This window comes from Ictalurus punctatus, chromosome 19 (genome assembly GCF_001660625.3).
Source record: "Ictalurus punctatus breed USDA103 chromosome 19, Coco_2.0, whole genome shotgun sequence".
NCBI classification, from domain to species: domain Eukaryota; kingdom Metazoa; phylum Chordata; class Actinopteri; order Siluriformes; family Ictaluridae; genus Ictalurus; species Ictalurus punctatus.
In genome coordinates this window covers 10,728,595-10,753,699 of record NC_030434.2, presented here as the reverse complement: position 1 = coordinate 10,753,699, position 25,105 = coordinate 10,728,595, and the positions used below count along the sequence as shown (strand labels likewise).

At 39.3% G+C, this 25,105-nt stretch overlaps 1 protein-coding gene across 2 annotated transcripts; it reads left to right on the top strand.

Annotated features, from left to right (window-relative positions):
* Window positions 1-179: 179 nt before the first annotated feature.
* Window positions 180-22,654, top strand: itih5 (inter-alpha-trypsin inhibitor heavy chain 5). 2 transcript variants are annotated; one of them, XM_017494237.3, is made up of 14 exons: window positions 180-439; window positions 527-571; window positions 2,751-2,914; window positions 4,821-4,934; window positions 6,192-6,451; window positions 7,916-8,085; window positions 9,070-9,186; window positions 10,140-10,311; window positions 11,296-11,608; window positions 12,863-13,488; window positions 15,712-15,762; window positions 17,511-17,627; window positions 18,322-18,699; window positions 21,899-22,654. In XM_017494237.3, exons 1-14 carry the CDS (start codon window positions 308-310, stop codon window positions 22,207-22,209), a joined length of 2,970 nt encoding a protein of 989 aa, XP_017349726.1. In that variant the 5' UTR covers window positions 180-307; the 3' UTR covers window positions 22,210-22,654. The 2 variants fall into 2 exon arrangements, with proteins under 2 accessions (XP_017349726.1, XP_017349725.1); XM_017494236.3 differs by having other exon boundaries at window positions 12,863-13,497.
* The last annotated feature ends 2,451 nt before the right edge of the window (window positions 22,655-25,105 follow it).

The window sequence follows — 25,105 nt, the reverse complement described above, 5'->3', positions numbered from 1 at the left end:
CTGGAACGCATTGTTCCTCAGGGTTCTTGTTGTTTTTATCATTTTTTCCATTCCAAAAAGAATAAAGAATAAATAGCTAGGCTTTATTAATAAACAAAACTACTGTACAAGTCGTCCTCTCTAGAGGACACTACAACACTTTAAGACACGCCTACAGTGATGGGTTCTGTCAGTGTGTGTGTGTGTGTGTGTGTGTGTGTTCACCATGCTCGATGATAGTCTGGGTGGAAACGTTTACGCACAGTTCTCTGCTCAGTATTATACAAAAGCATGCGTTTTGCGCTATATCCGCACTTCCTAAGCTGAAATGTTGCTCTCTGTGCTGTTTATCGCTTTGTGCTGTGAGCACGCAGCTTTTGCTGAAAACGAGTATGAAGCTGATCTTTCCGAAGACGTCGAGCTTGAGGATTACTTGATTTCAGAATTGGACTTGGGCACTGTGAGTTGCGGTTCCTTTGTTGTTTGTTTGTTTGTTTGTTTGTTAATTGTCGTTGTCTTATCATGGTGTTTCTGCTTTTTATCCCAGGCACCGCGCAGAGTCCCTCGGCAGGTGAAACCATTTTTAAGAAAGGTAAGAGTTGGTGTGCGCGCTTTTACGCACGCGTGTCCTATTGTTTTCGTCCTGGTCGTCTATATTCTTTAAGCGAACCACCAGTCTGCAGTAATGGTGCATATATAGGCCTGCTTCTACGAAATATTTGTAATGCATGGCTGAATCCCATGTCTGTCTATTTCCTATAAAAGTTCAGCACATACGTTAGATTATAACTACACTGTATGGCCAAAAGTATGTGGACACCTCACCATGAAAACCGGATGTGTTTGTTTAACATGCCTTTCCAAAACTATAGAATTGGTTCCCTCTTTGCTGTTATAATAACCTCCGCTCTTCTGGGAAGGCTTTCCTTTTCCTAGATTTTGGAGCGTGGCTGTGGGGATTTGTCCCAAAGGTGTTCATTGGGGTTGAGGTTAGAGCTCTGTGCAGGACCCACGAGTTCTTCCACTCCAACCTTGGCAGACCATGTCTTCATGGAGCTTGCTTTGTGCACAGAAGTATTGTGATGCTGGAACATGTTCAGGCCTCTTAGTTCTAGTGAAGGGAAACTGTAATGCAACAGCATACAAAGACGTTACGTGCTCGAAATGTAGGGCAACAGTTTGGAGAAGGACCACAGAAGGGTGTGATGGTCAGGTGTCCACGTACTTCATACAGTGTACATCCGAAAGGCAAACTGGAAATCTGTGCTGTGAATTTAAGTGCAGTAAGCCGGTACAACTTCCAAAGTAGTGGACTACAACAATCTTATTGACATCAGTTCTCCTAGTCCTATTAAAATTGTTTTATTTGCTGTTAGTTGATCTTTAGGTATGACAATCAATTTAAGCAAGTAATTAAGCTTATGTATTATAATAACACTAACAACTTGGATAGTAGTTAATAATGAGCTTTATAACTGTAATACTACTGCTAATTATAATACGGTTACATTTACAGGATTTAGCAAATGTCCTTATGGAGCGACTTACAGAAGTGTTTTGTAGTCTTTGTCAAAAACATTCCCTCATTCTAGTTCAACATATCATGGTTTATGAATACGACCGCATTAAAGCCTGTTAGGGCGACATTAGCATAGCGAGAAAGAAAACAAACAAGTCAAGGGATTTTGTTAAAATATATTAAATAAGTGCAAATTCAACTACTACTACTACTACTACTAATAATAATAAGCCTTGCGATGGACTGGCATCTCATTCGAGGTATATTCTCACCTTTCTCTCAGTATTCCCATGATAGTCTCCATATCCACTGTGACCCTGACCAGTATAAAACAGTTACTAAAGATGAATGATTGAATGAAAGAAAATATTAGTAGTTCACTGGAAATTCATCCCCTTTTTGAGGATTATGGTTTGATAGAATGTGAATAAATGAAATCTTATATATGTGTTTATCCAATATGGAGTAAATCGGGATCTATCCAGTGTCTGCATGCTAAAAAAAAAAAGTAGTCAGCACATTTTAATGCACCAACATCTGGTCATAAATGTTACTGTCATGTTGTTTAAAGTGCACCTATTATGTTTTTTTTTTAATTTAAATATTACCTTTCATGTAGTGTGTTATAGAGCTGTTTGTGAATATAAAAAGTCTGCAAAGTTTCAAAATTCTAAGCGCACCACAAACAGAGTTATTGACTCCCAAAAGAAGGAATCGATTCTGAACAGCTGAAACGAGTCTTTAGTAATTCCAGACTTTACTTCCTGTACTAACCTACGTAGGTTTGTAATAAAAAGCCCCGCCTCTGGTCTTCATCGGCTGCTTGCTGACAGACGGAGCTGAAACTCGTTATGGTAGTGGGCGTTTCCTATTTGTAACACGCTTACAGCGGTAGACCAATCACAACAGACTGAGACATCTGACCAATCAGAGCAGAGTATGCTCTCTGAAAGGAGTTTAGAATGAATCCTTTAGAACGGATCATTTAACGAGTCGTTTGTGACACTGGGTAAAAAGGTAATGCTGCAGTTTAAATTATGAGCACATTAAAGTGTTTTTTGACCTCGGATGCACGTAAATCTATTGTCTGAGACCTTTAAAACAAAATTAGGCCCGTTTCAAAACCATAATAGGTGCTTTTTAAGCTTTAACTTTGAAAATACTGACAAAACCGATTTCCTGTATGAGGGTGAGATACCTGGGACATTATGTAACCTGATGTAATTAAGTATATGTTGTTCGTACCCTTTAGGAAACCAAGCCACACGTACAGGAGCTCTCTGTGTCGACCACCATCATCTCCCGCTATGCTTTCACTGCTGTGTCCTGCACCATGTTAAACAGACACAGCGCAGCATCTGAGGCAGTTTTCACGTTTCACATCCCAGCAGCTGCCTACATCTCCAACTTTACAATGTGAGCATTTCACAGTGCAGGGCAGCTAGAGGACGCATGCTGAAAGTATTCTCATATCTCACATCTGCTTTCTTAATTGGAATATTATATTTCAATTATCATACAGTGTATGTTTGCATTCAGGTAGACGTTTATGAACAAATTGTTACGCTCTGCACTAAAAGAGATCATTCAAAACTATAACAAGTTTAGTCATTAGTCTGGGGATCAATTGTGCCCATGCTTCCTATACCAAATTATTCCAAGATGATCATAAACAGAGAACACCCAGCACACCCATACATTTCTTAGCATGCACTGTGTGTCACTTTACTCACTCTCATAGCTATTCTCTATTTATGACAGTATACTGTATGGATTTCTTGGAAATCCAGTCAGATGTCGCTGTGGCTGAGTTCTGGAAAACAACCAGAAAATCCACTTTTGCGTTTTTCAGTGAACCAGCTAAAAGTAAATGCAGTAAATGCAATCAGTTAGCCTAAAGGTATCTAAAACATTACTAGCTAAATGTGTTTTTCTCACTATTTGAAACCTATGAAACGTAAGTCTAATACAGTGTGTCAAAATGTCTGTGAAGCTCCTGTACAGATACGTCATCATCGAACCAGAGAAAAGTGCTTGCACAGTCTGTACAGATCACAGCCATACAGTTAGAAAGTGTTTATTAATAATAATTAATAATGAAATAATTAATAAGAAATGTATTTAATAGAATGTTATAATGGGGGTCTGGCATGGTGGCTTAGTGGCTAGCCTTTGCATGTTCTCCCTCTGGGTACTCCGGTTTCCTCCCCGAGTCCAAAGACATGCGTTGTAGGCTGATTGGCTTTTCCAAATTGTCCGTAGTGTGTGAATGTGTGTAGGATTGTGGGTTTCCACTCCATCCAGTTCCCTGGGATAGGCTTCAGGCTCCCCTGCCACCCTGTGTAGGATAAATGGTACAGAAAATGGATGGATGGATGAATGTTATAACGGGCAGTGATGAGTTAAGAGATGAAATGAGCCTCAAGTTTAAATGCAGTGAGTGACTTTTACCTCAGGTGATGAGACAGAGATGATGTGGATGATGCTGATAATCAAAGCACTAACTCCTTTCTCACAGGATTTCTAATAATTTCTATAAAGATTTCTTTAGTTAGAGGAATGCTGGATGTCTTTCAGTGGAGTTGCAATCTTCTGGTCTTTTCACTTGTGGGGTTAACCAGATTTTAAAATACTTTAAATTTACTTCTGGTTATGCAAAATTGAAAGATTCTTCACTTCAGGAAAGTTTGTAGTTTGCTGAACTATGCAGCGTATAGTGGAAAATCTAAAAAATTAGACCACTTGAATGGTTTTCCCAGGCCGCTAAATGTACGTTGCCTTGCCAGGCCACATGAACTAGGCTATTTTAATGTATGACGATGATGTTGTCATGATATCATGATGTTGGACTGGACAAGGGTTTAGAAGTGACGTAGGGTTTTCATACCCAGCTGACCATACCACACTACATATTTTGGGCCTTAATGATTGTATAGCACTGTTTTGAGAGCATAACACAAACACTTGGTTCTACTTTGAAACTCTGTAGTCTCTCGCATATCTGATACAGAATGGTACAATCAGTCTAAAGGATGTTGGGATTACACCTCATGAAGCAGTCTCTGGATTATTCTCTGGATCATTTTTGTTGTTGAATTCAGTTGAATGTCTTCATACTGTATAATTTGTTTTTCCATGACTGAATGAGCTATTTTGGACTTGTTTTATAAGAAAGGTTACTACAGGGCCTGTGACAGTTTAGATTAGCATTAATATCACAAACACACTGACAAACACTATAGGGCACTATACATGGTTGCAGCAAAATTGTTATCGTCATGACTACAGTGAGTTTATGGTAAGCTGATTTGTGTCACCGCAGGATTGTGGGTGGGAGAGTCTTCCCCAGCCAGATCAAGGCAAAGGAAAAGAAACTGAAAAATGACAGGAAGGAGAACAATGGCACAACAAAGAACAAGGACTCAGCAGAGCACAGGTAAGGAGATCTGTGTGTTAATACATGTTTTAATATGATGGTTCTCTCACATATTTGTGATTATTGAAAATTATTTCAACACTTCCTAGAAGAGCTTCAGCTAGAAATATTATAAATAATACCAAGCAAGACAACAGAGTGAAGATAGATAACCTGTGCAAACCTAACAGAATAATTTAAACCTTTGCAAGGCAGAATACTTACAGTGGCTAGTGATGAAAACGAATATAGCTTCACTCCTATACGACCATATCACTGAAGAGATCCAATGAGAGACACTTACTCTAAATAGTAAAATACCAGTGGCAATGGAGTACCGTGCCGGTTGGAAAAGTACAAATAATATTTAAATAGTTTGTTGTAGTAATAGTATATTTTACATATACATAGTAAAGTATAGTGCAATTGGTTAGATAGCTAATGCTAGCTAGGCCTATTGGGTAAAAGTCATACAGGAGTTGTGCTTATTATTATTATTATTATTATTATTATTATTATTATTATTATTAGGAATAAATCGTGATCTGACATAATGTGTTATAGGAACCTGTCATAGAAAAATAATCCACAACGGGGTACTGTGATACAGCTCCTAATGAAGTTGCTAGTACCACCCCAAAGTTGACTACTACCCTGTAACAGCATATTCCTATAACCTTCCTCTTATTCCACAGCGGTTTTGCCAACAATTAAAAGTTTTAATGTGTTAACAGTGTGCTTTGTAAGCGTTTGTACGTTTGCAAGACAAGTTAGTTCCTGTGATCACTTATTAATAAGACAAATGCCTTTTGTCATGTTACTAAGAAACCAGAAAGGTCCAGTGAGACATTCCACAGCAGTAAATGTAACTATAAATGGATAAAAAAAAAAAGTGACGTATCGTTCTTTAATAAATTACAATCATTAGAGTTGCTGCGAAGTTAAACGATAAAACACTGAGGTGGTAACTTTGCCCTTTGTATTCACATGATACTTAAAAAAACCATTTCAAATGCTCGTTAGTTTTTATTTCTACAAAGAAGGACGTTTGCACGTTCTCGCTGTGGAAGGCATAGCCGTGATAACGTGAGAATGATCTGTACTGACAGTGGAAAGACAGAAGAAAGATACATAGAAGTTGGAGGATGCCTTTTCCGACTCTACAATAGAAACCCTGTTTGAACATGCCAATACCAGCCCAGTTACTGAATCATCTGTTGATCTAATGCTCTATCCTTCTTTCCATTTCTCTCCATCTCGCTCTCTTTTTTTTCTTAGTGAGGGTGAGATGGAGTTGTTTCGCATGCCTGTGAAAATCCCTGGGCGAAACCGTGCCATCTTTCTTCTGACATATGAGGAGCTGCTGCAGAGACGGCTGGGTTCTTACCAGCATGTGACAAGTGTTAGGCCCATGCAGCTGGTCAGCAAGCTCAGTGTGGCCGTTACCATCGTAGAGCACTCTCGCATCAAGTACCTCGAGGTTCTCCCTTTGCGCAGAAGCAAAACCTCTGGCTCCAGGAACAGCAGCAAGACAGACGGTATTTCTCTCTAAACTGGAATTCTCAGAAAGCTGGGTTTACATAAAATGAATGGGTTCGCTTCTAAAATCTGATTGTCTGAGCCACTTTGAATTCATTGTAAAGTCAATACACACACACACCTGTGACCACATCACAATAATTGAATTCTGTGTGAATGCACCAGGTTTTAAACCAATAAAACCATTCCACTGAAGCCATTGTTCTGTCCATAGAAACCCCTAATCTTTGCCCGTTATGTTGCTTAGCAACCAAAGCTTACTGTTAACAGACTACATTGTGTGGCTAAAGAATTGTTTACTGTGAAAATGATTAATAACAAATTATTTATTGAGCACTGGGTTCAGTACACTGGGTTCACTTGACGTTTGAGTTGTATCAGTGATTTTATAACAGGAAAGGGAATATGAGGTGTCGTGCCTAAGGACATTCTTACCCTTGTTGCTTAAATAACCGCCACATTGTGTGTGATTTTACAAGCAGAGTTTATTCAACTCATGTTCATTGTTAAACTTTAAATATTTTTTACTTCTTCTTCAATTTTTTCCAGAACGTATGAATATGATGTAGACTGTCTACTTGGCAAGCCTAAAATAAGCCAAAATACTCATTTTTAAAAAAAAATACTTATTTATTTCTGTTTTCCATTATGCACCTTACTAACTAAAACAACTATCATGATTATCTTGGTCAGAACTAAAATCACAATGATGTATTCCAATTATTCAGCCCATTTAGGAAAACTTTTAGAGAACTTTTAGAGAACTACTTTATTTTCTTTAGCTGTGCACAATATCTCAGATGATTTATTACTTCATTATTTGAGGAAAGCCCAAATTGTGGTCATGATTATAATATGATTAATTGTGTACTTAGCACAGTTAAACATCTCACATTCTTCAGACCTTTTTATTGATGACGATACATACTGCCTGTCGAATTGGAGGTAAAAAGTCATTTCTGTCTTTGTGGTAATACTCCCATGTGTATGAAATAATCTTAAGAAAAAGTATCTTAAGTAAATGCTGCAATGCTACAACACACACTGACCTAATTCCAACATGCCTGGCACAATAATCCGTTGCCTCATTGTATTGACATCATCTTACACCATGCTTTTAATGCAAGTTCCTTCATCCTGGAACCTTCTCTTTTGGGACCATCCACACCCAAATACTGAGAATTATGTCCAAGTCGGAATCCACTAGAAGAGGTTCATTCCAGCTGTACATCTGTCAAATTCTCTGGAAACACAGTGTAATGATTCTTCACTAATATTACAGTATGAAATATGTGGCAACATGAGCACACTCTATACGCTATATACTGAATATGATTTTATATATATATATATATATATATATATATATATATATATATATATATATATATATATATATATATATATATATATATATATATATATACAGTTTAATTCTACTTGCACTCCATGTCCCTCCTCAGGTAACGGTGGTATGCCGCCTTCCACAGTGATCCGACAGAATGAGACGTTTTGCAAGATCACTTTTACCCCTAACATTGTTCAGCAGGTCAGGATCGCCAACAACGGCAGGCTGGGGGATTTCATAGTTCGCTATGATGTGGAGAGAGAGTTGGGAATCGGTGACATTCAGGTACACATACCCACCGACACACTGTATTAACACAGAAAACTTCAGCCAATCATTGAAGCATGTAACGTGTTTAGATGTTGTTCTGCAGAACCCAGAGTATGCAATATGCGTACAGTAGGAGTGTAACCAAATACTAATACACATTGGATGGATATGAGTACAGAAACACAATAACATTTACATGCACTATGTTTTTCACCATTTTTAAAAGAACTTTCTTTGTTATTAAAATAGAATCTTTCCAGAACATCATACGGGCATTATAAAGAAATGCCTCTTAAAGGACCCCATTTTGACTAGCAGCAGCACTGCGTCCCAGCTTCGTAGTACACTCTTATAGCATGCCCAGAAATATTCAGATCTTTCTGAAACAAAACAAACCCAAAACTGTGATAAAATGTGATCACATTGTTGTCAACAGTTCCTTACTTTGGGGATGATGTTGTGGTTAGCTAACTTACTCAGTCAAATTAGCTAGAAAGATTCCAGAAAGTTCTACAGAGGCATCTGGTAGAGAAAGCTTGTTCACTCGAGTGATGTGGGTGATGTCAAGGAACTGTAGAAGTTCAGGAGTTCTTCAATAAAGTTCTTCCAGCCACCATGAGTCTAGGTCTACACTATGCCCACTTCTGGCTTAAATCCAACTACAGATACAAATATTTTCAGCACTTAACAGGCACAGATGTAGATGGAGATTGTGTCATTACATTACACCCCTAATGTTAAATTCGGAGTGATGGTACAAAAACACATATACTATTTTTTTACTCTTGCACTTGCTCTTTAACACATTCTAACTAAACATAGTTTTCTGTCTTTGCTGCTCAGAAAGCAAATTAATTCCTTCTCCTCCCCAGACACACTTCCACCCACAGCTGGACTGCAGCACTCTGAGCTCATACATACACACACATACACACACATACACCCACCCACCCATCACACATGCAGGCAAACGTTCTTGAACACCTCTGCTTTTCCTAGGTGCTGGATGGACACTTTGTGCACTACTTCGCCCCCAAAGACTTGCCTGTCGTACCCAAGAACGTGGTGTTTGTAATTGACACCAGTGCCTCCATGCTGGGGACCAAAATGAAACAGGTGGTGTAAAAGTGTTTGCTAGAAACTAGCTCTTTCCAAGCATTAGTCACTACTAAATGCACTTTTTCCAAATCTCTTCACACAGCAGCTTGCTGAGTAACCCTAAAAATGGTCAGAGTTAGTATATCATATAACAAATCCAATAAAACCAGCCCATACAGTACAGAGTACCTAATTTTGTTTATGTTTTTTTTTCTGGATGAACTGTATGGAAGGCTAAGGATAGGTATTGCACTAAGGCGTTTCACCTTTGTCATACAGTCACACAATGATTTTTAATGCGGGGGGGGGGGGGGTCACTTTTGCTCCTATATTATTTACTATTAATTAATCACACAGAATTGATCTATTTATTTATTTATTTTTACATTTCTAGCACATTGAATTTGTTCCCCTTGTATAGGGGATATTCTGTACAATTACTGAAAACAGTGCCATTCTGTTCATAAATGTCAACCGAAGGGAAAGTCAGTAACGCAAACTAATGAAAACCCATTATACGATAAATACATATATACTGTATATTGTATTGCTCCTACTGTAATGAAACCAGCTATTGGGATTATTTTAGTCATTATACACTGATTATTCACGTTAGAAAGGAAGTAGAGCTTGTGTTGTGATAAATGCACTACAGGTATGGAGCATTTTTGGTTGTTCGGAGAGAGTTATGAAGAGTTTTGAAGAAGTGAACTCGTTAATGACTAACGCTTTATTGTGAGGTGGAGTGATGAGATGTGTATCTGACCTTTTATTGCGTGATCTCACTTTTTTCCTAACATTACCATGCAGTGATAGATGACCTGTTGACTCAGTCGACTTAGTTTGTGTCTTTATATGGGTGTGTGCATTTCTGTGGATGCAAGCATCTGATTTTCCTCTTATTTATCAATCACGAATACTAAAGCATAGCCAATGTTTTTGCGTTATACTCTCTTTTTTTTCTCCAAAAGACTAAAGAAGCTCTGTTCACTATCCTGGGTGACTTGCGTCCAGATGATCACTTTAATTTCGTCAGTTTCTCCAACCGTGTGCGAGTGTGGCAGCCGGGCAAGCTGGTGCCCGTTACGCCGTACACTGTACGTGACGCCAAGAAGTTCATCTACATGATCTCACCGACTGGAGGTACCACACCTTACACTCACACCACATCGCCTTCTGTTACACCGTGTATTAAAAATCACTATTGCTTACTTTTATATCAGTATCACAAACAGGAAGTGTACATGAAACACAAAGTAAAGTGTACGGTATCGTCACTCTTACAAAAGCGTTAATCTTATAACGAATCTCATAGCGATAATGATAATGTCATAAATGTCAACCATCCTTTAGCAAAAGTATACTCACAATAGTGTATGCTAAATAAAGTATACTTCCAATATATAAAGTTATCATATGGAAAACTTTGCTGTGTCCTTTCTCTCATTGCCTTTCACATAGCTCGCTCGCTCTGGAGCCACACAGTGCGGTTACACCAAATTCATTATTTACGCTATTATCAAGTACATGTGTGAGTAAAATGCAAAGTGAACACCATATGACCTGTGAAATTTATGACAATGAGAGAACAGTGTGTATACTGTGGCGAGCTTCATAGGCCCTAGTAATGAAAAGCGTCTCCACAACATGATGTTACTGTACCACCACCACCATGTTTCACATGTTTGATGAGCAGTGTTGGGATTCTGCCAAATGTAGTGATTTGTGCCAAGGCCAAAAAGTTTAATTTTGGTCTCATCAGACCAGAGAACCTCCCAGGGCTTCTCGGAGCCAGTGGCCTAGCCACCTGTAGTCTTTTTTTTTTAATAGTGGTGTCTTCATGATCCTGTATATTTATGTATGTTCTGTAACAACCTCAAAGAACATATAGTGAGATCACATGACACATTAATTGCACACAGGTCCATGTGACTTCTCATGGCAACTGATTCAATATTATGTGCTGTTTTGTGTAGATTCAGGACATATAATGCCAGTTGGGTCGGTTTCAGTTCCAGGCTATAACACTTAAAAAATGTGACCATACCATTCATTTGATTTACGGTTCTCTCTCTCTCTCTCTCTCTCTGTCACTCTCTCTGTCTCTCTCTCCCTCCCTAATCCCAGGCACAGACATTAACAATGCCCTCCAGACAGGCTCGACATTGCTCAGAGACTACCTGTCACAAAAGGAGGGGCCAAATCACAACAGCGTGTCCCTCATAATCTTCCTGACTGATGGACGGCCCACAGTGGGCGTGGTCCAGACGCCAATCATTTTGGGAAACACAAAGTCAGCCGTGCAGGAGAAATTCTGCATCTTTACCATCGGGATGGGCAATGACGTTGACTATAAGCTCCTGGATCGCATGGCGCTGGAGAACTGTGGTACCATGAGGAGAATTCCAGAAGATGCCGATGCTAGCACCATGCTGAAAGGGTGAGAAGGGTGGAGCTGTGCAGTTTTAATATTTTAGCAAAACACGGCAATACAATCATGTGGTAAAAGTGGAAATTATAATTAGACCTCTTGAGTGCAGTTAGCATCTCCTCATTTCAAAGTTCTTTGGTCGTCACTCTTGCTCGTTGCTCTGATCGGCTGCTGGCAACGCATGCTATCTACGTTTAAATAAGTTGAACATTAACACTGGTCCTGCAATTAATCTTTAGCTGACAATAATGTTTGGATTACGGATCAGAAGGTTGGAGCTTTAAACCCCAGCACCACCAAGCTGCATCTGTTGGGCCTTTGCGCAGCTCTACATCCCTGAAAAGTTGATACATACAAGATCTGTTTGAGAAGTAGAAAGAGAGAAAGAACATAAGAACTGGCACTGATGGACCAAGAGCGACTGAGATTGAGACAGAAAGGAACAATGTATGAAATGTATTTAAAGAGTATGGCTTGTGGCGCCATGTGCCCTTTACCTGCGAACCCTAGCCCTGCTGCTGCATATCTCAAAGAGCAGAGATCAAGCACCAAAAAAGCAACAGGATTGGCCCAAATCCCATTCATGAGGTTTCATCAGAAAGGTTCACATCAAGGGGTTGAAGGGTTGAAGCTCAAGTACCTCCGAAATCTAACAAAGTGTGATACTTGTTTATATAATATTTGTAAGCACAATGATAAGACATGAGAATGAAAGAGCCCAAGGCTCGGATTAGGGAAAAGGAATTATCCCAGAATCCCAGTAATCACTCCCACGGTATTCCACAAAACCATGATTGGGAGTTTGATGACTTTCTAGTAAAACAGCAACTTTAGCATACATTTATATACAGAATGTAATAAAACAGCAACAATCATCTTTGAGAATTCAAATAATTCAGTGAACTTAGTTGGTTTTATTATTTTTTTAAAAGAAGTGAGGTCAGAATGAAAACTCTTGATGATCCTAGTTTCTCATTTGTTTTCTTTTCTCTTGAACATTTCCTACACAGTGCTGGTAATACCTCATTAATGATGACCTCGTTAAAGTCACCTGTAATACTTACCAATCAGCTTTATTAAAATAAGTTACTGCATGCATCCTAACTTCTAACTAATACATTTAATACTTTTTTTCTGTTTAGTTTTATTTATTCACAAATTATAGCAATGTTCAAGATCCAAATTGGGAACACTTTAGCTGCTGAGCAACATGTTAATAATAACTTAATATTTACACTCTATACTCTGTGTCTCTCTCTGTAGATTCTATGCAGAAATCGGCACCCCACTGCTCTCGGACATTCGTGTAGCATATTCAGACGATACGGTAGAGTACGTCACACAGAATCTCTTCCCCAATTATTTTAATGGCTCCGAGATCGTCGTGGCTGGAAAGCTGACGAACCGCAGCTCGGATTCCCTGCACGTGCAGGTGACGGCGAGCAACAGTGATCGTAGCCTAGTATTGGAGAAGGACATCTCTCTGAGTGAGCGGGAGCGTGAAACAAAGCGGCGTGTGGAGGAGGCTGAAGCCGGCCCGAATGCGGATGGCTACGTCGAGCGCCTCTGGGGCTTCCTGAGTGTGAAGGACGGACTGAATGGACGATTACGCAGTCGCACGAGCTCAGAAAGACAGAACTTCACTCAACGTGCCACTGAACTTGCGCTTTCTTACAACTTCCTCACGCCATTAACACAAATGAATGTGGAGACACCACAAGTGCTTGCCGATGGAACTGTAGCAGAGGCGGAGCCTACAGAAGCCCCACCTGAATACTCAGATATGGCCAATCAGTTAGCAGAGGAGGAGCCGATGGGAGACACACCCCAAAGCCTGCACCAGAATAAGGAGCAGCCAGCAACACTGCCCTTAGCTGGCAAGGCTACAAGTGAGACATGTTCGTTCTTTTCATGAAAATATGTTTTTGTTTAGTGCTAAGTAAAATATGCAGGTGTTCTCAAGTGGCGCAACAGAAACGTGTTCTCTACAAGTCTACTGCGATCTGTGCTCATGAGTATAGAGAGCAAAACTGGCTGTACTGAGAGTGCTCACTATGTGATTGCATACTCGTTCTCCCCTGTCAGTCACAGTGACACTAGAAAACTGTGAGTTTATTTGAGCTCGGAGTGTATTATGCTGCCCTGCGACGTACCAGTGTTGCTTGGTAGCTGTCGTATAATAGTGGAGAGCTGGCTACTGGGTGGGAATTGGCAAATTAACAACAGTTGGGGAGAACATCCATCCATCCATCCATCTATTTTCTGTACCGCTTATCCTATGCAGGGTCATGGGGATCTTAGAGACTATCCCAGGGGACTCAGGGCACAAGGTGTTGGGTGGCACCCTGGATGTGGTGCGAACCCATCACAGGGCACAAACAAACACACACTCGCACACCCATTCACACATTACGGACAATTTAGACATGCCAATCAGCCTCAGAACTGGGGGAGAAAAACCGGAGTACTCAGAGGAAGCCCCTAAAGCACTGGCAGAAAATGCAAGGTGTGTGCACACAGCCGGGATTCGAACTCCCAACCCCGGAGGTGCAAGGCACACGAAATAAACTCTAATCCAGTGTGCCCCCTGGGGAGGAAGTTTAATGCAACTACTTGCATTTACAGTCAGTCAGTTAAAAGATGTTTTAGTTCTTAAATTTTGCACTGGAACTGCAAGGCTCAAGAATATAATAGGTAATGGAAGTTCATTGATTCAATAATTCATTCATCTTCAGTAACCGCTTTATTTTGGAGGAAACTCATGCAGAGACGGGGAGAAAACGGACAATAACACGGGGACCCTGGAACTGTGAGGCGGCAAAAATACTCGCTACACCACCTTTCCGCCTTTCAGCATAGGAATAAAACCCAATGGGACGTGCTGGACTGAAAATAATAAACAACAGGCTGGTGTGATGCTATTTCCACTCTAAAGTGGATTATTTTCCTCTTTAAATGTTTTATTCCTCGGCAATTTGCCAACCGTGCAAAAATTTTTAACAACACAACAACTCATACTTGTTTATTAATTTCTAGCTACATTTAGTGGAAATTTCATGTATTTCCACTACGGATGTGACGCTGAGGAAATTTTTCCACCGGTTAATCGGCGTAAAGTGCGCTTTCCTCTTTTTTCCCTTGCTTTTAAATCGCTTATGAATGCCCGTGCAGCCGTGCGCAGTTCACTTTTGAATTGGCATCGGTTCAGTGGCAGAATGGTGGGTTCATTATTATTCTTAATGAAAAACACTACAAAACAGTTCAGTGACAAACTCGTTTATATTAAACATTGAATTTTTTAATCCAAATTTTCCGCCATCGTCTTGTCAGTCAGCTCGCCTCACTCTTGTCATGTGCTAAATGAAACCTGAGTCCTGCTGATCTATGCTGTGACTCTCACTCATTTGGCTCATGCTGAATTGAGCAGACGTGTTCAGTTTTTAATTGTAGCGTCCGTTCTCTCACTGAACGAAATGATTTTTATTACTATGAAAAGGCAAAATGACAGTGGGGGCGGTGCCGCGGTGGGCAAGTGATGTAACCGGGAATTCCCGCTATCGCAGCAAGCCTAATTTCCACTAAATGTTCTAGACACACATTCACGCTTGGGCAATTTAGCATAGACTATCCACCTGCTGCCATGGAAAATCACACAGAAACATGGGGAGAACATAAAACTTGGACACTAACCTGAGCTCAGGGTTGATCTGGGGTCAGTTCAATCACATGCTGCCCATTTTAGCAAATTGTTAACTATAAGTATGTCACTTGAAGCAAGTATACGTATTAAAGCATTTATCATATGAAATAGATTTTGGGATAAATATAGACTTGCTCTTCTTGTTAGCTACATTAGCCTCATAGCGCCAGTGCAAAATTAAGGGGGTAAACATGTCCTATCAGATCAACTATATTTGGATTAAGGGGGAAGTTATCTACATATTCAATTCAATTCACTGTTATTTACTTTGCCAAAAATCAGCTTTACAGAAATTTGGATTTAGCTTATGATCCCTAATGTGCCAGCCAAGACATTTAGATTTTTTGTTTCTTTGTCTAACTGCCTTTAAGCAGTCTCTGTAACTTTGTTGTCCCTTGTGCTTTGTTTGCAGATGGACTTAAAAGACCTAGCAAAAAGTCTGTCACCCTATCCAAAACATCAGGTAACTTCCTTGCTTTGTTCAGCTATGTGTCTTCTAATTGTGTAAAGTCAAAAAGCAAAGGTAGAAAATAATTAGTCGCTGTCGAGAAAACAGCTTGTAATTTAGCTCGTGTGAGTAAAAGGGGCTACAACAGAGGGGAGTTAAACACTACTAAGTGCTCACTGCAGTCTCTAATTGGGACATTGCTTTGACAAAAAAGCTGCAGATTATGGTCCGAGTGTGTGAACTTGTGTGTGTCATGTGCTGTGGTATGCATTTTAAGTCAGAATCTGGCTACATGCAGTTGTGTTACAGACTTTTGAAGAAGGGGTACATTTAAGTGCCAATTAGAGATGGCTTCTCAGAGATAAAAGCCTTAATGGAATGAGAGGAGGTTCCTTCAACACAGCATTAAAGTTGTGTGACCATACAATACAATCTTAAGAGCGTCTTTCCGTCTCGGGGCAATCAATTAGATTGCTTCAGATATAAAAGATGATTGCTGCTGTTTCATTGATTAATGGGCTTGGGTTAGATGACTGACTCTGACTAAAAGCCTGGAGATCAGCCTGAATATTCGAAAGCAGCTGGTATTAATGGGTTTACATGGGTACTGTGTAAATGAGTAGTTGGTGTTAATGCTTTTACATTAAAGGGCTTTTTATCTTTCACAGATAAAAAGGCATCTATATGAGGTTTCATTTTTAACAGCCATGTCAGATTATTTGCTTTTGACAAATGTCTTTTGGTGGATTATGCTGCATTTTTGTGGAACCAAGCACAGTAGTTTGTAAGAACAATAAACAAAATGGCACGAAGCAGCCAGACTGAGGCTGATTTCTTTCTAGACCAGACTGTAGATACATGCAGATAATCAGTGACAGTTGTGTCAGGTGATTACACAGAGTGAGCTTACTGTAATAATTTCAGTTCATGTCGTTGATACAATCCTGACACTCACAATTCTGACACTCACAATTCTGACACTCACAATCCTGACACAATCCTGACGCAGTGGTTGTGAAGATGTGCATGAAATACAGTCACAGGTGTAATGAACATGAATGAGGTGGATTATTTACTCTATTATCCTTTTTTCCCCAGATGCTTTTGGGTAAGTTTAAGTATTTGTAGTTTGAATGAATAGGCTACAACTTTTTATGTTTATCGTGTTTGATATTTGGATGAAGCACAACATAAAACCAGTAGGCTATTATGACCCAAATTTTTATTATTTTTAATTATTTGATTTGATTTTATTTGATTTTTAAAATTTTTTTTTTATTTTAATTTTTTTTTTTTTTACAAAATTACGAATGCAACTGCTTATTTCTTATTACTGCATCAATTAGAATTCATGATATAATAAATTACTCAACTTGAAAAATTGCATTGTTGATTTATTGATAGATTTTAGAGTTAATCCCTGATTAACTATAGCTGAAAATATCTGAATGCTTATTTTTCTTTTCCAAATTATATTGCTAACATTTGGATTATATCTCATCCATACGATGAAATATTTATGCTCCTTTCTTTTAATAACATACCTTAATACCTGATTCACTTGGCATCCTTCTTTATACTTTATGTGCTTGCATTCCTATCATGTGTTATTGTTGCTTTGGCCAATAAGAACATCATGTTTTTTGTTTTTTTTTACTTTAGGGAAGAATGAGGCTATGTTAGTGGACAATGTAAAATATACAGTTGTTCCAAATTTGAGGTTCTGTCATATTTGACTAAATTTGTGTCTCTGCCCTGTCTAGCGGATGGAGATCCTCACTTTGTGGTTGACTTCCCCCTCAGTAAACTTACTGTGTGTTTTAACATTAACGGAGAACCTGGGGACGTCCTCCGCTTAGTGACTGACCACAAACACTCTGGTAAGCCAAGAGCATGGATTATTTCCCTGATAATAATCTTCTGCACCATACAGGCATTTTTAAATATATTAAGCAAGTACAATGATCTGCAGTTTCAGTAGTGTAACTGTGATGTTAACATATTGTTGTTTGATCAGATGTGCTATAAAAGGAGTCATGTGCACTGTTTTTATTGTTAGCTAATCCAGAAATCACAAGCAGAAAAGGGATCAGCAATCAAAAACATGGGCAATGATGTACAGTACACCATTACAGTTTGCTTTTTGCTGAAATGCCTATGTTATTGGGGGGGGGGGGGGGGGGGGGGCAGTGGTGGCTTGGCAGTTAAGGCTTTTGGTTACTGATCAGAAGGTCAAAGGTTCGAGCCCCAGCACTGCTAGGCTGTGGGTTACTGATCTGAAGGTCGGGGGTTCAAGCCCCAGCACTACCAAGCTGCCACTGTTGAGCCCTTGAGCAAGGCCCGTAACCCTCTCTGTTCTAGGGGGCGCTGTATCATGGCTGACCCCAGCTTCCTGACAGGGCTGGTGTATGCGAAGAAAAGAATTTCACTGTGTTGTAATGTATATGTGATTAATAAAGACTCATTATCAATATCATTATCATTATGCATATATCCCAGAATATTATATAGCTGCATCTCCTGTAGTTGAATTTCGGTTTTTATGTTGAGGTTTACCTCTGATTTTTCTTAAAGGTGTAACTGTAAATGGGAAGCTGATTGGCGCTCCAGCACCCCCTGGCAGTCACAAGCAGCAGCGCACATATTTTAGCTCCATCATTATTGTTGTTGACAAGCCAAGGCGCTCGTACATCGAGTTGACGCCACGTAAGGTCATTGTGGATGGCCTTGATCGCCTCATCTTGCCCTGCAGCTCCAGTGTCACTGTGAATAGCAAAGATTTATCAGTGGCTATAGTTGCTAACGCCAATGTTACAGTTACGATTCAGGGAACGATCCAATTCATCATCTTGATGCATATTTATAAAAACCCAGCCCCTTACCAACGAGACCACCTGGGCTTCTACATAGCGGACAGCAAGGGACTGAGCAAGGACACACATGGACTGTTAGGTAAACACACGGTTACACCGTTACACACATTTAATACTTTATTATTATTATTATTATTATTATTATTATTATTATTATTATTGTAATTCAATTTTCTCCCAATTGAATCATTCCTAATTCCTACCCTGACTTACTGAAACTGCACTATTGTACAATAGCGTTTACACTGCAGCTGAACATGCTTGGGAATTGAAAGCTCTAACTGACAGGTGAGATGAAGCGAAGGCTATCCTTCCCAAGTCGGGTGTAAACTTGCAACCTCCAGACAATAGTACCGAATGTTAAACGGCTTTGAACACGGGACTCCATGAATTTTCTTTTTAAGTTGAATCCAGCAAGGCATTTAATCTGACGAAGGATTCAAATAATATGTGCAACATATTTTATTTAATGCAAAAACGTCAGTGGTGCTGGTCAATGTCTGGTCAAAGACAAATCCATACATTGGTTAAAAAAAAAAAAAAAAAAGTAATACGAGTACATTTTACAGAACAATATTAACGTGCCAAAATATTTTCATTTTACTCTCATTTCTCTTTTATCTCAGGAAACAAAATGTCATTCACATTACACACATCACACACTGTTCTACATTACGGTTCTAAAACTAACCAACTGAATAACTAAATAAATAAATTAATATAAATTCGGAATAAAAGCTACACATGTATTTCAGACTAACGTGGCACATAATTTTAGCTTTTCTTCTGCATTTTGCATTTTTATAAATTAAACAAATTAGTTTAAATACAGCAAAATAATATATCGTACATGTTAACCAAAGTGACTTGCATTTGAGAAATGGTACAATACAAACACTTGAGGGTTAAGGGACTTGCTTGTCTGCTTATTCATTGAGTTTGGATTAGTTGAACTGTACTTCTGGTCACTAGTTCAGAACTTCTGCTTACCTGCACCACTCATCTCCAACACCTTTTAAACACCCTTTCTCAGGGTGCCAAGATCTTGTTGAATAGATTTCTGCAAGAAAGGCAAAGTATCTGGTACAGTGAGGGAAAGAAGTATTTGATCCCCTGCTGATTTTTAACGTTTGCCCACTGACAAAGAAATGATCAGTCTATAATTTTAATGGTAGATTTATTTGAACAGTGAGAGACAGAATAACAACAAAAAAATCCAGAAAAAACGCATGTCAAAAATGTTATAAATTGATTTGCATTTTAATGAGGGAAATAAGTATTTGACCCCCTCTCAATCAGAAAGATTTCTGGCTCCCAGGTGTCTTTTATACAGGTAACGAGCTGAGATTAGGAGCACACTCTGAAAGGGAGTGCTCCTAGTCTCAGCTTGTTACCTGTATAAAAGACACCTGTCCACAGAAGCAATCGATCAATCAGATTCCAAACTCTCCACCATGGCCAAGAGCAAAGAGCTCTCCAAGGATGTCAGGGACAAGATTGTATACCTACACAAGTCTGGAATGGGCTACAAGACCATTGCCAAGCAGCTTGGTGAGTAGGTGACAACAGTTGGTGCGATTATTCGCAAATGGAAGAAACACAAAAGAACTGTCAATCTCCCTCGGCCTGGGGCTCCATGCAAGATCTCACCTCGTGGAGTTGCATTAATCATGAGAACAGTGAGGAATCAGCCCAGAACTACACGGGAGGATCTTGTCAATGATCTCAAGGGAGCTGGGACCATAGTCACCAAGAAAACAATTGGTAACACACTACGCCGTGAAGGACTGAAATCCTGCAGCGCGCGCAAGGTCCCCCTGCTCAAGAAAGCACATATACATGCCCGTCTGAAGTTTGCCAATGAACATCTGAATGATTCAGAGGACAACTGGGTGAAAGTGTTGTGGTCAGATGAGACCAAAATGGAGCTCTTTGGCATCAACTCAACTCGCCGTGTTTGGAGTAGGAAGAATGCTGCCTATGACCCCAAGAACACCATCCCCACCGTCAAACATGGAGGTGGAAACATTATGCTTTGGAGTGTTTTTCTGCTAAGGGGACAGGACAACTTCACCGCATCAATGGGACGATGGACGGGGCCATGTACCCTCAAATCTTGGGTGAGAACCTCCTTCCCTCAGCCAGGGCATTGAAAATGGGTCGTGGATGGGTATTCCAGCATGACAATGACCCAAAACACATGGCCAAGGCAACAAAGGAGTGGCTCAAGAAGAAGCACATTAAGGTCCTGGAGTGGCCTAGCCAGTCTCCAGACCTAAATCCCATAGAAAATCTGTGGAGGGAGCTGAAGGTTCGAGTTGCCAAACGTCAGCCTTGAAACCTTAATGACTTGGAGAAGATCTGCAAAGAGGAGTGGGACAAAATCCCTCCTGAGATGTGTGCAAACCTGGTGGCCAACTACAAGAAATGTCTGACCTCTGTGATTGCCAACAAGGGTTTTTCCACCAAGTACTAAGTCATGTTTTGCAGAGGGGTCAAATACTTATTTCCCTCATTAAAATGCAAATCAATTTATAACATTTTTGACATGCGTTTTTCTGGATTTTCTTGTTGTTATTCTGTCTCTCACTGTTCAAATAAATCTACCATTAAAATTATAGACTGATCATTTCTTTGTCAGTGGGCAAATGTACAAAATCAGCAGGGGATCAAATACTTTTTTCCCTCACTGTATAAGGCAAAGTGCATCATATGTGGTGTGTCAATGATGTACAACCAGCTGTAATGTCTCCCTTTTAAAAAATTCCAGATATTTTGGCCAAGCTCCAGATTTTTTTGTGTGCTTTTTGGAGATGTAGTTGGGCTTGGAAATGTTGTTAAAGCTTGGCAAACCTGGTTCCATGAGCTCAGTTGAACAATGGTACATCTAAAATTTCTCAAAGCAGCTGCTAGACTGTATGCTGGATGACTGTATATTCTTAACTCTTAACTGCCTATCATGTGGTTACTTTAAAATAGTAATCTTGCCTGTAGCATAAGTCAAGTGTGATAGTAATTTTGTTTCAAATTGTTATTTAGATCTGCACCACGTAAATCTATAGTTACAAGCAGAGTTGCTTTAAACAACACCAACTGTTCATTACTGTCAGATCATGTGGGATCCCATATGTTTGGGAGTTTTAATTTAGTATCAGGAATGAGGCCGGGGTGAAAACCTCCATCGGTCAGAAATTGGTTCATTATAGTTCTTATTGCTTTGATTGGTTGCAAAGTTTACTTACACTCATACACAGTTATTACTAAATATGTCCTTTCAGGTCAGTTTATCTATGAAGAAGTCACACTAACACAACTTCCTGGAAACATCACTGCAGCAACAGGAAATGATCCACAAGAAGTAAGCGTTACCCAGGGTAACTCTGAGCCTGGTCACATGGCCCTGAGGGTGAAGGAGCGCACCGTGGACGTGGTAAAGAAGAGCAGACATATTTACTCTGGGACACACACCGTTCGCTGCTGGTTTGCCAAGAATAACGCTGCTAAACTGATTGACGGACAATACAAGGATTATTTGGTGTCTCACATGTTTGACACGGAGGACTGGCCTCATGGGGCGAATGCACACTGAGACACAAACACACACACACAATCACAGAATAGCACAACTGGGTATCGATACACAAATCCACAGGAAAAAGCCAAACAGCTCACAGGTCTTCACAAATTTTATATACAGTATACAATGTGAATAATGTCTGAATAATATTGGGATTTTATACTACTGCATAACGAAACTCTTTATAAATGTTTTACTTTTTTTAAAAAAACAAAACAAAACCTTTTTTAAAATCTAATGTATTTCTAATTGTTCTAAGAATTTAATTGTGATAATGTAAATGTATAAATGTATAAATTTAACGTAACCAAAGCAAAAAAAAAAAAAGGTAAAATCTCTGTAGCTTTTCACAAGAACCACATTTGAACATTTCTACGTAGAAAGGCAACGATGATGGTGTTTAACTATGATAATGTTTATATGTTTAAAATAAAATTAGAATAATACAAATTTGATAGCTGTGAAGCAGTTTCAGGTCTGACTGTTGCTTTCACAGCCTTCTTGAGCTTCCTATCTAGGAATTTTGAAAATCTACTTTCCTCTACTACCAGACTAAGGGTGTACACGTATCTACATGTACAGTGTTGCTTGAAAGTTTGTGAACCCTTTAGAATTTTCTATATTTCTGCATAAATATGATCTAAACCCTTTGCTTACAGTATCTGGTGTGACCCCCTTGTTCAACAATAACTTTAACTAAACGTTTCTGGCAACTGTTGATCAGTCCTGCACATCAGCTTGGAGGAATTTTATCCCGTTCCTCAGTACAGAACAGCTTCAACTGTGTGTCCATATCTGTTTAGTGCTGAAAATATTTGTCTGTATTGAGATTCAAACCAGAAGTGGGTGTGGTCTCTAAAAAAAAAAAACAAAAAGGAGGAAAAAGTCTATTTTCATTCACAAATTATAACAACAAATAGAACGTTTGCAGGACATAACTAGTCTCCAGAGCTTGTGCTGTTCCTCAACATCAGTTACTTTACTCTCGCATTGTTAGGCAGCTTATAAAAATAGCACTTGATCCAGCACATCCTGTTATTTTGCATTTCAGTTGTTTGTTTGTCTGTTTTTTGCATACCAACAGTTACTTGTGCACACAACTTACCTATAGCCGTGAGATACTAAATCGTGAAATAGTAATCTGTGCACGTGATGCCTATTTTATTTCTCTTTTAATTCTATTTTGATTTGCCAAGTTGCTAATTCTTTGTTAAGTAACTGTTGTTTATACTCTATGCTGTGTGTGTGGACTTTAAAGGGACAAAACTGTTAATTCATTCATTCATATTGGAATATTTACAACATTTATTTAGTATTGACCTTAATAGGCTTTTTTAAAAATAGTTTTTTGAGTATATTTATAAACATATATCTCAGTGTGACATATTGTGGTTACATCAAACTGTCAGACAGTGGCGCTGAACTTAATGCTGCTCCTCATGCCCCACAAGCAAAAATGACTTAAGTTCAAAGTCAGGATCGCCTCTAACCGAGACACGCCTCTGTTTTAGGCAAACTCTGCCCCATCTGTGCAATTCTCTCACGTAGATATGTCTGAGGTCTAAATACTGATGTGTGGCGTTTCTGTATTAACTTCTCACGATGTGTTTTTGGTATGAGGGTCTCCCATGCTCGTTTTACTCAGCCTCTATGTGCTGCTCTCATCTGGCAGTTCAGGGTCTCATTGATAGATACTATGAGAGTCGTGATCCTTTGCTTCTTTTTGCAGACAGATGAGCTCAGTCACCAAAAACGAATAAAAGGCAGGTGTTTTTAAAGACATTTTTGTAAATCTCTAAGGTTAACTTTAGAAAGTGTAGCACACCTCATGTGGACAAAGTATTATCAGTTACATGATATTATCTATTACATTGAACAGTGTTGTGCCTTCAAAAAAAAATCTCTTGACATTTTGAGCAAAGATAAGTTGGAAGTCTCCAGAAAACTGTGGAGGGCATCTCTCAATAACTACACATTTTATTTTTCAAGAACAACCTTCGAGCAAAATTAGCCTCAACAGTAGGTTCATTAGGCTCTCAAACAAAAATGATCAGGCCATTTAGGATTATAAAGACCTTAGTGGTGATGATTTCTCAGATTCTTTATAGCATAAGGGTTCAAATTCAGCAATAGGCTCCTAGAAATCTTCTGCAAAACCCAGGATGAAAAGGGGCCTCAGCAGAATGTAAAGCAAGGTCCAATGTATGTGCAGAAGTACTCATTTCTGAATGTGAAACCAAATGACTCATGGCCAATCAACTAAGCATTACAGCACAATAATTCTAGACCTTATCTGGGGGTTTAGTGGATTTTTCTCTCAAATTTGGTCATCTGCCAACTCCTATCCTGTAGCCAGCTCTTCCCTATCATGTGACAGCTACCACCCAGGGATATTGAAGGGTAATATGTGCTGCCTCTGAGACACATAAAGCCACCCAAACACATCTTTTCAATCTTCTGCTTATGCTGCATCATAGGGCAGTGTAACCCACTTGGTGGAAAGCTCTTCTACATACAGCTCAGACAGCTGCACCTACAGCTCAGAGAAGCCCACAATCAACTAGTGTCATTCTGAGTCACTGAGGAGAGAGAGACTAAACCATTTCTCCCAGCCAGACGGCGTGTCCAATTTTGCTTCTTTGGCTCAATGTAGCATCATCAAATATTTGAACTCACAATCTCCTGTCAGGATGGTGAACAAATTTCTATTGTGTCACTTAGGAGCAAGGCCTCAAAACCTAGCCAAACCTTTACCAGTAATGTGTGTCATTTACACTTGAAACTGAAAGAGTATTTTGCCAGGGTGCAGACATTTACATATGCAACAAAATTGCTGTCACACTGAATGTGACATAAAACAAATCCAATGTAAAATATGGACAATCCTGCAGTCCTGTTTGGTAGAATT

Coding starts and splice junctions, on each gene's coding strand:
- itih5 (XM_017494236.3), top strand. CDS start 308: ATGTTGCTCTCTGTGCTGTTTATCGCTTTGTGCTGTGAGCACGCAGCT. Junction 572..2,750: donor TGAAACCATTTTTAAGAAAG/GTAAGAGTTGGT, acceptor CGTACCCTTTAG/GAAACCAAGCCACACGTACA. Junction 10,312..11,295: donor CATGATCTCACCGACTGGAG/GTACCACACCTT, acceptor CCCTAATCCCAG/GCACAGACATTAACAATGCC.